The sequence below is a fragment of the Phasianus colchicus genome, chromosome 1 (assembly GCF_987193195.1).
Source record: "Phasianus colchicus chromosome 1, bPhaCol1.hap1.1, whole genome shotgun sequence".
Taxonomy (NCBI): Eukaryota; Metazoa; Chordata; class Aves; order Galliformes; family Phasianidae; genus Phasianus; species Phasianus colchicus.
Window position 1 is genome coordinate 1,584,001 of NC_143436.1, and position 14,931 is coordinate 1,598,931.

The following is a 14,931-nucleotide window of genomic DNA, read 5'->3' on the forward strand; positions in this document are numbered from 1 at the left end:
GCCGCGTCGCGTCACGCGTGACGTCACGTGACGTCGCGTTTGGGCGGGAAACACAAAATGGCGGCGCGGAGAGAACTGGTTACCGGGCGGGGCTGAGGGAGCGCTTCACTTTATTCCTCCTCAACCGAGGGGTTCCTGTGGGGTGAGTTGTTCGTGTGGCTCTTCGCGAGAGTGTGAGGCTGCTGTCGCAGCTGAAGCCCGATCCCAGGGCCCTGAGCCGCTCTGTGGTTCTGTGGAGGCCCTTCCCAACCCAAGCCCTTCTGCGGCTCTCGGTGCTGGCGTAGGGTTACTTTGGTTTTTGTGGGGTGTGTTTACTTAAAGCGTTTATTCTACTGAAGCTGAAAGCTTCTGCTGCCTTTTGAACCTTTTTTTGCCTTTAGGTGTGTGGAGGTGTTAAACTTGGGGCAGAATCTTAGAGTGGTTTGTGTTGGAAGGGACCTCAAGGATCAGGAAGTTCCAACCTCTCTACCACAGGCAAGGCCACCAAAATCCACATTTCATAGCTGCCCAGGGCCCATCCAACCTGGCCTTGAACACCTCCAGGGATGGACAGGGCATCCACAGCCTCTCTGGCCAGCTGTTCCAGCACCTCACCACTCTCACAGCAAACAACTTCCCCCTGACATCCAACCTCAGTCTTCCTTCCCTTAACTTCAAACCATTTTCCCTTGTCCTGCAGTCATCAACCCTTTCAAAGAGATGATTCCCCTCCTGTTTGTAGGCTCCCTTTAGGTCCTGCAAGGCTGCAATGAGGTCACCCCTCAGCCTTCTCCAGGCTGAACAAGCCCAGCTCCCTCAGCTTGAATTCGTAGGGGAGGTGCTCCAGCCCTCTCATCATCTTTGTGGCCCTCCTCTGGACCCTCTCCAACAGCTCCCTATCTTTCTTAGGGCTTAGTGATGTGGGTTGAGATCTTGGAGGTCTTTTCCAACTTCAATGATTCTATAATGCTATAACATTATAACAGGCAACTGCTGGAAAACATCATCCTGAGAGACCCGGGGTGTGGAGGGAGCACAGCGGTCAGCTGATGATGCCCAACTGTGCCCAACCTGCAGCTGCTGCCATGGAGGATGTGGAGTCACGCTTTGCACACCTTCTACAGCCCATCCGTGACCTCACCAAGAACTGGGAGGTGGACGTGGCTGCACAGCTCGGGGAGTACCTGGAGGAGGTGAGGGCTCTGCAACACTGTGGGCACAAAGAGTGTTTTTGTCAGTGCCTGTGGTTGTGAAATCCAGCAGTATCTCACATCTGTCCATTCTGCGTGTTCTCTGCTTTTAGGGGGTGCTGGGGATGTGTTTCTTGCAGTGTGGCTATGGAGAAGCTCCTTGGGCTATAAGGGAGAGGGGGTAAATACTGAACAGTATCTGAAAGGAGGGGGCCAAGCTGTGTTTGGTGGTGCCCAGCACCAGGACAAGGGGCAGAGGGCACAGACTGGAGCCCAGGGAGTTCTGTGTGAGTGTGAGGAAGAGCTCTGTGCTGTGAGGGTGGCAGAGCCCTGGCACAGCTGCCCAGAGAGGTGGGGGAATCTCCTTCTGTGCAGAGATCCAAACCTGCTGGGATGCTCTGTGTGCAGCTGCTGCAGGGAACTGCTGAGTGAGGGCTGAAATGGGGGAGCTGCACAGGTCCCTTTCAGCTCCCACAGCGCTGGGGTGCTGTGAACAGGATGCCTTCCCTCTCTGCATTCACTTTCAGTTTTGGTCCCCTGGACATCACATTAAGTACACTGCTAATATCTGGATTTTATCCTTTTGTTATGCTGCTCTCAAATCAATTCTGGAAACCAGCATTTCATTTTCCCTTTTTCTTCTGTATTTTACAGCTGGACCAAATCTGTATTTCCTTTGATGGTGGCAAAACAACCATGAACTTCATAGAGGCAGCTCTGTTAATCCAGGGCTCTGCCTGCATCTACAGCAAGAAGGTGAGCACTGAGGGCATTGCCACATCGTAGTCCTGGGGCCAAGGTTTGTGCAGGAGCTGCTCTGGGGAGCTGTCCTGGAGTTTGAAAGGCTTGGTTGTAATAAAAGCCAATGGATATAATTTCTGAATCCTGCCCTTTTATGTGTGCTGACATTGGCAAACCAGAATATCTTGGAAAGAAAACAAGAATTTGCTGCTCAACTTCTCTCTAGAGGGTGGAATATAGGGAGGAAAAAAAAAAAAAAGCCAAACCAACAACAGTAACCCTCTCCTTTCCCAAACGTGCAGTCCAAATGGCTTCAACAGGGAAAAGAACAAAGGGATTATCGACAAACTGAGCTCTGGCTGTCTGAGGATAAGAGGAGGGCCGTGGCCATCAGCTGGAGGGGTTTTTCTGGGACTTGCTTTCTCTGTCTCCAAGTCTGGTTCCTATTTTGCAGGTGGAGTACCTGTACTCGCTGGTCTACCAGGCACTCGACTCCATCTCCAACAAGAAGTGAGTAATGCCCTCCATTCTCCAGGCAGACCACCTGTGAAGAGGCCAGGATCTGCCTGCATGATTTCACTGTTGTTGCAAAAAATGTGGTCGTGTGCTTCTCGCTTGATGTCCCCTTCCCCATTACAGCACAGCCCTGCTAAGCTCTCTTCCCTTAGGGCAGTCATTTGCTTCAGCAACCAACCTTCCTATTGCAGAGTTGGTCTCAGGACCTGTAAAAAGTTCTCTGAACCTTAGGGTTTCTGTGGGATGGTGTGAAAGGACACAAAGGGCCTGGAGCACCTTTCTGATGAGAAGATGAGAGCCCCAGGGCTGTGCACGTGAAGAGAAGGCTGAGGGGAGTCTGAGCAGTGCTGGTGGATATCTGAAAGGGTCAGAGGAGGGGATGGGCTGTGTTTGGAGGTGCCCAACACCAGGACAAGGGGCAGCAGGCACAGACTGGAGCCCAGGGAGTTCTGTGTGAGTGTGAGGAAGAGCTCTGTGCTGTGAGGGTGGCAGAGCCCTGGCACAGCTGCCCAGAGAGGTGGGGGAGTCTCCTGTGCAGAGATCCAAACCTGCTGGGATGCTCTGTGTGCAGCTGCTGCAAGGGTAGGAAGCTGAACTGGGTGATCTCCAGAGGTTCCTTCCAACCCCTATGCTTCTGGGATTCTGTAGAAAGCCCCAGCAGGACTTATTTTAGTTTGGAGGGCTTGGCCAAGCTCTTCCCCCAGAGCTCTTCCAGTGGCTTTGTGCTGTGGTTTTGTTACAGCACTCTGCTGTTGTGTAAGAAGAGGGCAGAGCCCAGCATCCTGCAGAGTCCAGTGTGCAACGGCCTGGCCTACATGGCAAAGCAGCTTGTGATTTATTTCTCCACTGTTGCTGAGATTAGGGCACTGCTCTTGCTGTCACCGTTTCCCAACTGTCTTTCATAACTCGTCTGCTGCCAGCCTGGCTCAAGTTCAGAACGTGGTTCCCACTAAGGCAGGATCAGCTTACAGCAGGCAGTTCTGTCTGCCTGCAGACAGGTTTTCTGTAAGAAGATGGGTTTTTTGAGAAGAACCATATAATGGTTTGGGTTGGATGGGATCTTTAAAGGCCATCTGGTCCCACTGCCTGCAGTGAGCAGGGAGCCCCACAGCTCCATCAGTGTTCAGAGCCCTGAGTGTGGCTGTGTGCAGGGATGGGGCAGCACCACCTGTATGAGCAACCTGTGCAGTGCCTTGCTGCCCTCAGTTTGAAGACCTTGCTCCAGTTCCTCTGTTAGCTGGAAACAATCTCCCCTTGTCCTATCACACAGACACTGCTGAAGAGTCCACATCCCCCTTCTTTTTCACAGCCCCCTTTTTTTTTCCTGGGCAGCAGCAGAGGAGCACCAGGAGCACACATGGCAGCTCCCTGGACACGAGCTGATGCCGTTCATGGCTGGCTGATGGTGCTGACAGCCATGCTGTGGTCTGCACTCTCCTGCCTATGCTGTCTGGGATGCTTCTGCTTCAGGGTCATGCTGGAAACTGCTGGCTTGCTGTGTGCAGTGCAGCTGGAGGAAAACTGCCACTGCTTTGCCTTTGGCTAGCACTGGGCTGGGCCTCTGACTGTGCCTTTGCTCCTTGATGCAGGCGGGAAAAGCAGCCCTGTTCCGTGGGACCAGATGGCAAGGATGCAGATGCAACCTTTGGGATGGAGAAGGAAGAGGTAAGGAGGTGGTGGTGGGTGTGCTCCTGCAGGTGTGCTCTGTGTGTGTTCTGTGTGTGTTCTGCTGCTGCAGAGGGTGTTCAGCCCTGCATCTGCCTGCTCCTGCACCCAGGGAAAGCAGGAGCACTTTGAGAGGTTCTTGTTGTGAAATTTCTGTGCTGGCCTCCAAAGGACAGGACCTGCTGCCTTGCAGCCCTGCTGGGAGAGTTTATTCTCTCTGCTCCATTTAGAGATCTCTGCCCTGAGCCTCAGTCTTCCTTTGACCTGGGTGGGCAGAGAGGAGCCTGATGAGGTTCACCAAATGCCTGGGGAGGAACAAGGACAGCATCAGGACTCAGGCTGGGGCTGAATAGCTGGAAAGGAGCTCTGCTTAGAAGGACCTTGTGGTCCTGGTAGCCAACAGCCTGACCATGAGCCAGCACTGTGCCCTGGTGGCCCAGAGGGGAGGGTGCTCCTCCCCACTGCTCTGCCAGTGCAGGACCCCCCAGTTCCAGGCAGGCTGGAAACTGCTGAAGAGAGCCCAGTGGAGTGCTGTGGAGATGATGGGGGGCCTGGAGCATCTCCTGATAGGGACAGGCTGAGAGCCCTGGGGCTGTGCACCTGGGGAAAAGTTGGCTGAGGGGATCTCCAGAGGTCCCTTCCAATCCATGTGGTTCTGTGATTTCTCCTGTAAGTGCTGTCCAGAACAGCCCAGAACCTCAAAAGTCACAGCTGTTCTCCCACCCATATGGTCACAGCCATGGGGTTGCCCCATGTCCTCTCTGTCCCATCAGGGCCACACGGTCCCCAAAGGATACTATGGCACAATGGAATTAGCCCTGTTGATCACTGGTGTGGTCCTCTCTCTGCAGTTCCTTTCTCTGGATGACATCAGCAACACCAGCCAGGCCAGTGTGGACTTGAAAATGGACCATCAGCCCAGTGTAAGGGAAGCTGCTGTTGTCCTTCTGGTCTCCCCTCCCTCATATCAGACTCTTCTCACTGAATCCCTGCTGCCTGCCCAGCAGAGCTCTTTGACTCCTGTTCTCTTGCAGGCTGTGAACGTTGTTCCCTTGACTCCAATGTCTTTGGTTCCCCCAGAAGAGGCTGAGAAGACAAACAACCCTCTGTTCAGGTGAAAGTCCCCCAGCCTTCAGCTGGCCCCCAACTTGCTTCACAGCACAGTCTGACTGCCCCCATTCCATGGCAGAAGGGTCATTCCTTTTCCCCTGGCAGGCAGGCAGGAAGAGTAATCCCAAGTGCACTGAGATGTGGGGGTGGGTCCTGATGCAGGACAGGGAGGCACAGAGGGAGTGGCAAGGCAGGGGCTGCTCTGGGGTGGGCGGGCAGGGCTTTGCATGGCCAGGGAAACCAGAGTATGGCAAGTGGGGACAGTCTGCATTCCTGTTGGCCTGGGGATGCCTTGGCTCTGCTCCCTCTGTCCTGGGGGGGGCACAGAGCCCTGACAGTCCCCATGTCTGCAGCCGGAAGGGGGAGATCCTGGCCAGCAGGAAGGATTTCAGGATGAACACGTGCACCCCTCACACCAGTGGAGCCTTCATGCTGGAGCTGGCAGGGCTCTCCCCAGTGTGTTTGCAGGATCGGCACCGTGAAGAGAACAACACTGGTGGAGCAGTAGGTACAGTGCTGGGGTGAGGACCCAGACTCCTCATCTTGAGGAGTGGGCTGTGGGCTGCACAGAGCAGGGAGGCACTGCTGGGATGCTTCCCTTCTGCCTCGAGAGAGGATGTGAGCAAAAGCAACGAGAACAGCCCAGCTCCTTGGGAGCAGGAGATGTGGCACTGCCTTTTCTCTGCCACCCTTCCTTCAGCCAAAGATTTCTGACTCCTTGAATGGGGTTTGTTGGGCTGGGGAGGCCATCGGCCTCAGTAGGAAGGAGCAGCACCATGGCTGCTCTGCTGGCATTTGAAGTCCTGTGGGCAAAGCACAGTGACCACACCTCTGTCCCTTGGCAGGAGCACAGTCCTCTGTCATCGGTGGGAGGGAATCCCTACGTGTGAGCACCGGTGCGATGCCTGTCCAGGCACTGAACTTCTCAGATGATGGAGGTGAGATGTGCAGGATCAGTGGGGTCTGTCCCTCCATCCTGCTGGGCTGGGTTGTCCTGTCTTCAGGCAGCTGCTGCTGCGTGGGGTGCTCCTCCTCTGTCCCCCGACCCTACCTGGCCTGTTTGACATGGTTTGCAAAGTAATGCCTCTTCCTCAGGGGAAATCCTCATTGGGTAGAGTGGAAAAGGGAGATCCTTAATGATCTCATAGCTGCTGACCGTTTGCTTGCCCCACTAGGTGCTGCAGGACCAGATGATGACCACGATGGTGGGGATGACTTGCTTGTGGACCCTGAGGACAACATGGAAGTGACTCCAGCTGCCAATGAACACATTGAGTCACAGCGGGTAGGGCAGATAGGGCTTGGTAGGGCTCTGGAGCCTGGCTGCCCTGTGGCTCACTGCCTGATGTTCCTTCTGTGTCTGCTAGAGCGTGCCCCAGGTGAAGGGTTATGTGCTGCGGCAGCGAGCCCCTGCTGAGGACCTTCAGCCCCACATCAAGGTAGGGGGGACACAGAGCAAAAGCAAATCCTAGATCTTTTCCCACCTCCATGATTCTCAAAGAAAGAGAAGTCCGACTGTCAACCCATCATCACAATGCACTCTAAACCATGCTCCCAAGTGCTACATCTTCATGTTTCTTGAGCACCTCCAGAGGTGGGGACTCTTTCACTGCCCTGGGAAGCCTGACCACTCATTTGGAGAAGAATTTTTTTTTTTTTTCCTAATACCCACGCTGACCCTCCCCTGGTGCAACACAAGGCCCTCACCTCTTGTCCTTTTAAAGCCTGGACGCTGTAGGAAGCACTCTGCACTGCAGTTAGTGCTGCACCAATACCTGTGAAAGGGTTTGCAGAGCCACACAGCTGCAGTGTGCCCCACAGTGCTCTGCCAGTGCTCATACACACTCGCTTCTTCCACCAGGAGATGCTGGATCCCTGGCAAAGCCTTGACCCCTTTGGTGACTCCGAGGACAAACCCTTCAGGAAAGGTATTTGAGGTGGGGCTGTGGAAGAGTGTCTGCTCACATGCCTTGAGGCTGCTCACCTCCAAAGGCTAGAACAGGGTTCTCCCTGCAGATCATCTCCTTCTGCCCCACAGGGAGGCCCTTCCTGGTGCCACGTGGCATGGATGATGTGGTTGGTAGCAAGCGGAAAAGGAAGGGATCCAGAAAGCTTCAGGACTTCTTGAAATGGTTTTCTGCCACCTGTGAGTGTTGTGGCCAGACCTTACCTGGGTGCTGCTGCCTGTTCTCTTCACTGGACTGCACCTGTAGGGGTTTCTAACTGCAATCCTGTTCTTCTCAGACAACAACAGTGCTGACTGCAGGAAAACCAGGAGGAAAGGGCCGACGTTTGCTGGTGGGTTGGGCTGCAGTGATGCACAGGGCTCCAGGTGCAGCAGTTGTGCTGTGAAGCCCTTGTTGGGTCGGGTTTGCACTGGGAAAAGGCAGTAATCCTTACTGGGGTGACTGAGAGCTGAAAAAGAGATAAACACCTTGGAGAAGGGGCACCCTGCAGGCTGCAAAGCTCAGATTTCTGTGGTGAGGCTGTGTGAGGGCTGAAGCAAAAGACAGGAGGAATAAGCAGTTTGACAACTTAAGATGGATGAGGATTTGTTGTGTTTAATGTTCACAGCACAAAAATCTGTGACTTCCAGTCCTGCAGCCATTCCTCATTTGAAAAGCAGCTTCTAAACGTTGCTATACAGAGCCTTGCCCCTTTTTGCTGCAAAATCTCTTCTACATTCAGGGAGGCTGGGGAGCTTCCAGCTTGTTGGCACAGCAGTGGTGTGACATGCAGAGAGAAGGACGGGTTCTAAGGCAGGGCTGCAGCCCCAAAACCACACTGGGGGGGGGACCCAGGCAGCCTCAGCCTGTCAGGGGCTGCAGGGGGGTGTTGATCTGTGCCTGTGCTGTCTGTGCAGATCTGGAGGTGCTGTACTGGAAACAGCAGAAGGAGAGGCTAGCGGCACAGAGGAAGCTGCAGAGCAGGATGGTGAGCATGCAGGAAGGGTTGGGGGATGGTGGGAGACACGCTGGGTGGGGGCTCAGTGCTGCTTTTCCCCAGGGGCCACCCTTGTCACTACCACTGGAGCATGAAGAAGAGGAGGAGGAAGAGCTGGGTGCGCTGGAGGAGGAGCGGGGCAATGAAGAGGATGGGGAAGCAGCAGGTACTGCTGGAGACCCCAAGGCTGAGCTGCTGCGGGGGCCGTGGGGGTCCTGAGCACCGTCTGCTCTTCCTGCAGATGACTTTGTGGAACACGAGGACATCCAGGAGGAGGATGTGGAGAATCTAGTTGAGAAAGCTATGGGTGAGCCCCTGGGGGAGCTGTGAGGAGGGTACCCCATCCTTCAGCCACTGCGGTGCATCTTGAGCAGCCGTGGGGGTTCTGGTTTTGTGTCCCACCCATGGGGAACGTGCGTCCCTGTCCTCACCTGGTGGCACAGGGCCAGGCACGCAGTTTTTCCCCCACCACACTGGTGACACTGCCCTCTCACAGCTCCCTGTGATGCAGATGCGCTAAGCTATGAGGAGCTGGTGAGGAAGAACGTGGTAAGTGTTGTGCCCGAGCTCAGGGCAGGGGACAGCATGGTCACAGTGGGTGCTGTAGGTGTTCCTTATCCCCACGTTGTCCTTTTCTTCATTCTCCCTGTGTCCCTTTGTACTTGCAGGAGCTGTTCATTGCCAATTCCCAGAGGTATGTGCAGGAGACAGAGCTCTCCCAGCACATCCGCCTTTGGGAGGAGAAGATGGGGCCGGCACTGCAGGAGCAGGTACTTTGCTGGGGGAGTTGGGGGAGCAGCAGTGGGGCTGGAGGGAGGCAGAAGAATCACCCTGCTGTCCTGCAGGAAGAGCGCACTGCCTTCGACATCCACAGCTATGGGGACAGGCTGGCAGCTCGCTTCAGCAGCCTGGGTGAGTGGCAGTCCTTCGCCAGCCTGGTGGCCGGCCTGCCACCCTTCGAGGTGTGCCGCTACATGCTGGCCTCATTGCAGCTGGTGAGTGTGGGAGGGAGCTCCTGGGGGGAATGGTGGGAGGTGGAGAGGGGGGGGGGGTCTTTACTGCAGCCCCCAGGCCTTGCTCCTCTCCTTAGGCCAACGACTACACCGTGGAGGTGGCACAGGACCCAGGGCTGGAGGAGGCAGTGGACACAGTACGGCTGCGGCTGCTGACACGGGAGCGGGCACACGAGCGCTTCCGCACCTACATGGCTCCCTCAGCCTGCCAATGAACCTCTCTCCCCATATGCCCCCCCCATCCACTTTGTACAGCCCCCATCCCCTACGATCCCACAGCATCAAGGTTCTCCTTCCTCTCAGCAATAAACCTCCCAACTTTGGTAAAGGCGGCCTTGTTTTTGGGGATGTGAACAAAGTGTCTCTGTGGGTTGGTGGGTTATAGAAGCAAGAAGAGTCCCTTTGGGGGCTGTCCCTGTCCTGGCAGGGCTGCACTACTCAGTCAAGGAGTGGCTCATAGCTCTCCATGTGTCGCCGCACGCTCTCAGCAATCTTGTCAGCTGTCTTGCTGCGGTTGTAATAATCCAGGAAGAGCCCGTCAGGTGCCAGCAGGTAAATAATGATGGTGTGGTCCACAATGTAATCACCATCCTCATCTTTGGGCCCGGCACTGGCGTAGACACGGTAGGCACTGCTCACCGCCCTCACCTGCTCAGGGCTCCCCGTCAGCCCCAGCAACCGCGGGTGGAAATCCCGCACGTAACGTCCCACCGCCGCCACATCGTCGCGCTCGGGGTCCACAGTAATGAAGAGCGGCTGCACCGGGGGTAAAGCCGCGTCGCGGTCCAACAGCTCCACCACCCGGCTCAGTTTCTCCAGCTCCTCCGGGCAGACGTCGGGGCAATGCGTGAAGCCGAAGTAAAGCAGCACCCACTGACCGCGGAAGTCGGCTTTGCAGCGGGGCCGCCCGCGGTGATCCACCAGCTGGAAGTTGCCTTGTCCCAGCGCCAAAGCTCGCAGTTCCCGCTGCCGTCTCTCCCGCCGCTCCCGTTCCTTCCGAGCACGTAAATACAGCCACGCACCTCCAGCCGCGCCCCCCACCGCCGTCACCACGGCCAGCCGGCGGCCCAGGGGCAGAACCGGGGTCGGACCCCCCCGGGCCCCGCTCAGCCCGCGGGTTGGGGCTGGGAGCTGCGGGGGGCGGAGGGGGAAGAGGCGCAGGCAGCGGGCGGGCAGCAGAGCCATGACTGCGGGGAGGGGGCGGCCGTCAGAGCCTTATGATAGCAGCCGCATCCTCCCCCCCCCCCTCACGCTGCGTTCTGACCCCCCCCCCGCTCCCCTCTCACCCCAAGGACCCCCCGGTCTCCCGGCTCCCTGCCCTACCTCTGCGCCCTGTGACCCCGATGCCCATAGACTGAGCCCCATCTCTATGCCTCCCGTTGCTTTCTGACCCTGTTCTACGCTGCGACATCCCCTTCCCCCCCCCAGTCCCTCCTGGTGCCCTTTTACCGCCCCCCCCGACCCCTCCGCTCCATCACACCTGGCCAGCGCCGCAGCGCCCACACCCGGAAGTGATCAACCGGAAGGGGCGGGGCCAGGCGATTCGCGCGTGCGCGGTGATGAGGCGGAGTCTTGTGTTGTTAGCTGCTTACCGCCAGGGGGCGCCGTAGCGCAGCGGGATAGTGCGGGCCGCTCTGCTCTGCCCGCGATCATAGAGCGGAGAGGGATGGGAGGCAGCGCGAACCATAGAGTACGGTGGGATAGAAGGGACACCACTGCCTCGTACCTTGCTGCGGTTGCACAGCGCCCCACCCAGGTGGTGCAACCACGGCGCTGATGGAGCCGCGCTTATCCAAATGGAAACCCCAAAAAGGGGGAGCCCCAAAAAGGGGGACCCCAAATGGGACCACTAAAAAAAGGGAACCCAAAATGAGAACCCCAAAAGGGGGACCCCGAATGGAATCCTTAAAAAAGGGGACCATCAAAATGAGAATCTCAACAGGGGGACCCCAAATAGAGAACCTCAAGTGGAACCGCTAAAAAAGGGGACCCCAAAAATGTATACCCCAAGAAGGATGAAGACCCCGAATAGAACCCCAAAATGGGAACCCAAAAGGGGAATCCTAAATGGAACCGCTAAAAAAGGGGACCCGCATAATGAGAACCCCAGTAGGGTGATCCCAAATGGTGACCCCAAAATGAGAACCCCAAATAGAATCCCTAAAAAAGGGGACCCCCAAAATGAAAAACTCAATAGAGGGACCCAAAATAGAGAAACTCAAGTGGGACCCCTAGAAAAGGGGACCCCAAAAATGCATACCCCAATAGGTATGAAGACCCCAAATAGAATCCCAAAATGGGAACTCCAAAAGGGGAATCCTAAATGGAACCCCTAAAAAAGGGAGAACCCCAGCAGGGGGACCCCAAATGGTGACCCCAAAATGAGAACCCCAAATAGAATCCCTAAAAAAGGGGACCCCCAAAATGAGAAACTCAATAGGGGGACTCCAAATAGAGAACCCAAAAGAGAAATCTCAAGTGGGACCCATAAAAAAGGGGACCCAATACTTGGATCCTCAATAGGAGGGCTCTAAATGAAGACCTCAAAAGGGGGACCTCAAAATTGGAACTGCAAAATGGGAATCCCAAAAGGGTGACCCCAAAAATGCAAACCCCAGTAGGGAGAACCCAAAGGGGGAACTCCAAAAGGAGAACCCTAAATGGAACGCCTAAAAAAGGGAACCCTCATAATGAGAACCCCAAAAGGAGGATCCCAAGTGATGATTCCAAAAGGGGAATCCCAAATGGAACCCTTAGAAAGGGGGGGCCCCCAAAATGGGAGCCCCAAATGGGGACTTCCAAATTGAACCCTTAAAAAAGGACACTCCCAAAACGGGAACCCCAAAAAGGGGAACCCAAAATGGGACCCCTAAAAAAGTGGACCTCAAAAATGGTAACCCCAATAGGAGGACTCCAAATGGAGACTCAAAAGGGGGACCTCAAAATTGGAACTGCAAAATGGGAATCCCAAAAGGGGGACCCCAAAAATGAGAACCCTGGTAGGGAGAACCAAAGGGGGAACTCCAAAAGGGGAACCCTAAATTGAACCTCTAAAAAGGGGACCCCCATAATGAGAACCCCAAAAAGACACCCCCAAATGGGGCACCAAAAGGTGGACCCTAAATGGAACCTGTAAAAAAGACTCGCCCCCCCCAAAATGGGGACCCCAAATGGAGAACCCAAAATGGGAGCCTCAAATGGGGACTCCCAAGTTGAACCCATAAAAGAGGAGACTCCCAAAATGGGAACCCCAAAAAAGGGGGACCCAAAAAGGGGAACCCCAGAAGGGGAAATCTAAATGGAACTCCTAAGAAAGGGGACTCTCAAAATAAGATCTCTAATAGGGGGACACCAAATGGAAACCCCCAAAACGGGAAACCCCAAAAAGGACCCTAAAAAGGGGGAAAATAATGGAGGATTTGCGGCACTTAATAACAAAAATATTAAACGTTATCAGTAATAATAATTGTGTTGTCAATGACACGTAGTGGTATAAGGAATTGGGGCACTAATAATAATATTAATAATGGGGTAATCGTCAACAATAGGAAATAGAGTGACCAAAGTGGTGGTAATGAAGGGGTTAGGGCACTTAATAATAAAAACAATAAGTCATGTATTAATAGCGAGAAGAATAACAGTATTAAACGTGATGAATTTGGGCAGAAATCGGGAAAATACTGCTGCTAATAATAACGGGGTATTAATCAAAATCGGAAACACGGAAATGGTGATCATGGGGGAGCTGAAGCACTAAGAATGGTTAAAAATAATAATATTCGTAATAATGGGACGTGCAGCGAGGACGTGGTCCAGCGGTGGTTATCGGGTGCTGGGGATGCAGGCGATGCCCGCCCGCTGTTGGTGCTCGCATGGAGGGCGCGGAGCTGGGAGGCCAGCAGCTGCTCGGGAGCGCTGTGACGATGGCCTCGCAGAGGGGACGGCAGCACGGTGTCCCCCGCTGTCTCCATCCCTGCATCCGACACACGGTGCGCGCTGCTCTCCGGGTAGGACCGATCCCCGCCGTCTCCAGCGCAGCGGTCAGGGTGGGAGCTCAGCACGTAGTACTGATCGGCGGAGAGGTTCTCCCTGGAGGGGACAGGTTGACGGCATCCTCCCGCTGCTCCCCTCGCCGTCTTTGTCCCGCTGGCACAGGGAACCGTCGGAGATCCACCTCCCCTGGGCGTGCGGCGGGGCGGCGGGCGCTGGCTGGGGATGCCCGCTGGCTGGGGATGCTCGCAGGCTGGGGATGCTCGCAGGCTGGGGATGCTCGAAGGCTGGGGATGCTCGCAGGCTGGGGATGCTCGCAGGCTGGGGATGCTCGCAGGCTGGGGATGCTGGCTGGCTGTGGATGCTCGAAGGCTGGGGATGCTCGCAGGCTGTGGATGCTCGAAGGCTGGGGATGCTGGCTGGCTGGGGATGCTGGCTGGCTGGGGATGCTCGCAGGCTGGGGATGCTTGAAGGCTGGGGATGCTGGCTGGCTGGGGATGCTCGAAGGCTGGGGATGCTCGCAGGCTGGAGATGCTCGAAGGCTGTGGATGCCCGCAGGCTGTGGATGCTCGCAGGCTGGGGATGCCCGCTGGCTGTCCCTGCGCACCGGAGGCTGCGGAGGCACGGAATGCCGAGCGCTGCGCCGCGTTTCCGCTCCTTCAGCACCTGTCTGCAGGTAAATTGGGTCTGGGGGCTTGCAGGGACCCTCAGGGCCGGCGGCGCCCTCAGGGCGCAGGGATAAAAGGCGCAGTGCCTTTTATCCCAGGTGTTGGAGCTGGATGAGAAGGAGCTGTGGGCTGAGTCCCACTTGCTCAACAGGTGATGGGGTGTCCTCGTAGTAAGAGTGGCCGGGCTGATCCAGGCTCTCCATGCTCCCGATGGAGCTGCTCCGGTCCGTGCTGCAGTGCCGGGACCTCCCCTATGAAGACAGGCTGAGGGAGCTGGGCTTGTTCAGCCTGGAGAAGAGAAGGCTGTGGGGTGACCTCACTGCAGCATTTCAATACCTAAAGGGAGCCTATAAACAGGAGGGGAATCAACTCTTTGAAAGGTCTGATGACTGCAGGACAAAGGGAAATGGTCTGAAGTTGAGGGAGGGGAGATTGAGGTTGGATGTCAGGGGGAAGTTCTGTACAGAGAGAGTGGTGAGGTGCTGGAACAGCTGGCCAGAGAGGCTGTGGATGCCCCGTCCATCCCTGGAGGTGTTCAAGGCCAGGTTGGATGGGGCCCTGGGCAGCCTGGTGTAGCATTAAATGAGGAGGTTGGTGGCCCTGCACGTGGCAGGGGGTTGGAGATTCATCATCCTTGAGGTCCCTTCCAACCCTGGCCATGCTGTGATTCTGTGATTCTGTATTGGTTTATATGATTATATTATCTAAACATATTGTGTTACTATAAAACAGTAAATAATATAATTCTATTGTTGTTATTATTTATAATAATAATTATTATTAACATGTTATTATTCATATATAATAATAATAATAATAATAAACAACGATAACAGTATAAAATATAACGGTAATGGTAATAATAGTCGCGAAGACAATAAAAATAACAAAAACAGTAATAGTGGATGAAAAAAATAAAATATTAATGATGATAATAATAACGAAAGTGATATTAAGCACTAATCAATCAACGCCAAACAACGAGACCGGAAGCGGAAGAACCCGCCCCCGCCCTGCTTCCAGCCAATAGCGAGTGGGAGTGAGGAAAGCGCAGCCAATCGCTGCAGGCAGGGGGCGGGAGGAGCGTTTCTTAAAGTGGCAACGTTGATGTGGCCC

At 55.2% G+C, this 14,931-nt stretch overlaps 2 protein-coding genes across 10 annotated transcripts; one reads left to right on the plus strand and one right to left on the minus strand.

Annotated features, from left to right (window-relative positions):
- The first annotated feature begins 27 nt into the window (after window positions 1-27).
- NCAPH2 (non-SMC condensin II complex subunit H2) lies at window positions 28-9,485 on the plus strand. 9 transcript variants are annotated; one of them, XM_031605056.2, is made up of 21 exons: window positions 28-142; window positions 966-1,172; window positions 1,824-1,925; window positions 2,365-2,420; window positions 4,016-4,091; window positions 4,943-5,014; window positions 5,126-5,205; window positions 5,555-5,709; window positions 6,047-6,139; window positions 6,377-6,486; window positions 6,569-6,640; window positions 7,063-7,129; window positions 7,240-7,347; window positions 7,446-7,499; window positions 8,065-8,135; window positions 8,208-8,310; window positions 8,386-8,451; window positions 8,641-8,693; window positions 8,813-8,914; window positions 8,990-9,139; window positions 9,235-9,485. In XM_031605056.2, exons 2-21 carry the CDS (start codon window positions 1,029-1,031, stop codon window positions 9,370-9,372), a joined length of 1,872 nt encoding a protein of 623 aa, XP_031460916.2. In that variant the 5' UTR covers window positions 28-142; window positions 966-1,028; the 3' UTR covers window positions 9,373-9,485. The 9 variants fall into 9 exon arrangements, with proteins under 9 accessions (XP_031460916.2, XP_031460915.2, XP_089984592.1 ...); XM_031605055.2 differs by having other exon boundaries at window positions 8,065-8,310; XM_090128466.1 differs by adding an exon at window positions 381-474 and having other exon boundaries at window positions 8,065-8,310; window positions 8,641-9,139.
- On the minus strand, window positions 9,467-10,707 carry SCO2 (synthesis of cytochrome C oxidase 2). The gene is made up of 2 exons (XM_031605058.2): window positions 10,638-10,707; window positions 9,467-10,344 (listed from the first exon to the last, which is right to left on the minus strand). Exon 2 carries the CDS (start codon window positions 10,340-10,342, stop codon window positions 9,596-9,598), a length of 747 nt encoding a protein of 248 aa, XP_031460918.2. The 5' UTR covers window positions 10,343-10,344; window positions 10,638-10,707; the 3' UTR covers window positions 9,467-9,595.
- Between the last annotated feature and the right edge of the window lie 4,224 nt (window positions 10,708-14,931).

Coding starts and splice junctions, on each gene's coding strand:
- SCO2 (XM_031605058.2), bottom strand. CDS start 10,342: ATGGCTCTGCTGCCCGCCCGCTGCCTGCGCCTCTTCCCCCTCCGCCCC.
- NCAPH2 (XM_090128466.1), top strand. CDS start 1,029: ATGATGCCCAACTGTGCCCAACCTGCAGCTGCTGCCATGGAGGATGTG. Junction 1,173..1,823: donor TCGGGGAGTACCTGGAGGAG/GTGAGGGCTCTG, acceptor TGTATTTTACAG/CTGGACCAAATCTGTATTTC. Junction 7,348..7,445: donor GAAATGGTTTTCTGCCACCT/GTGAGTGTTGTG, acceptor TGTTCTTCTCAG/ACAACAACAGTGCTGACTGC.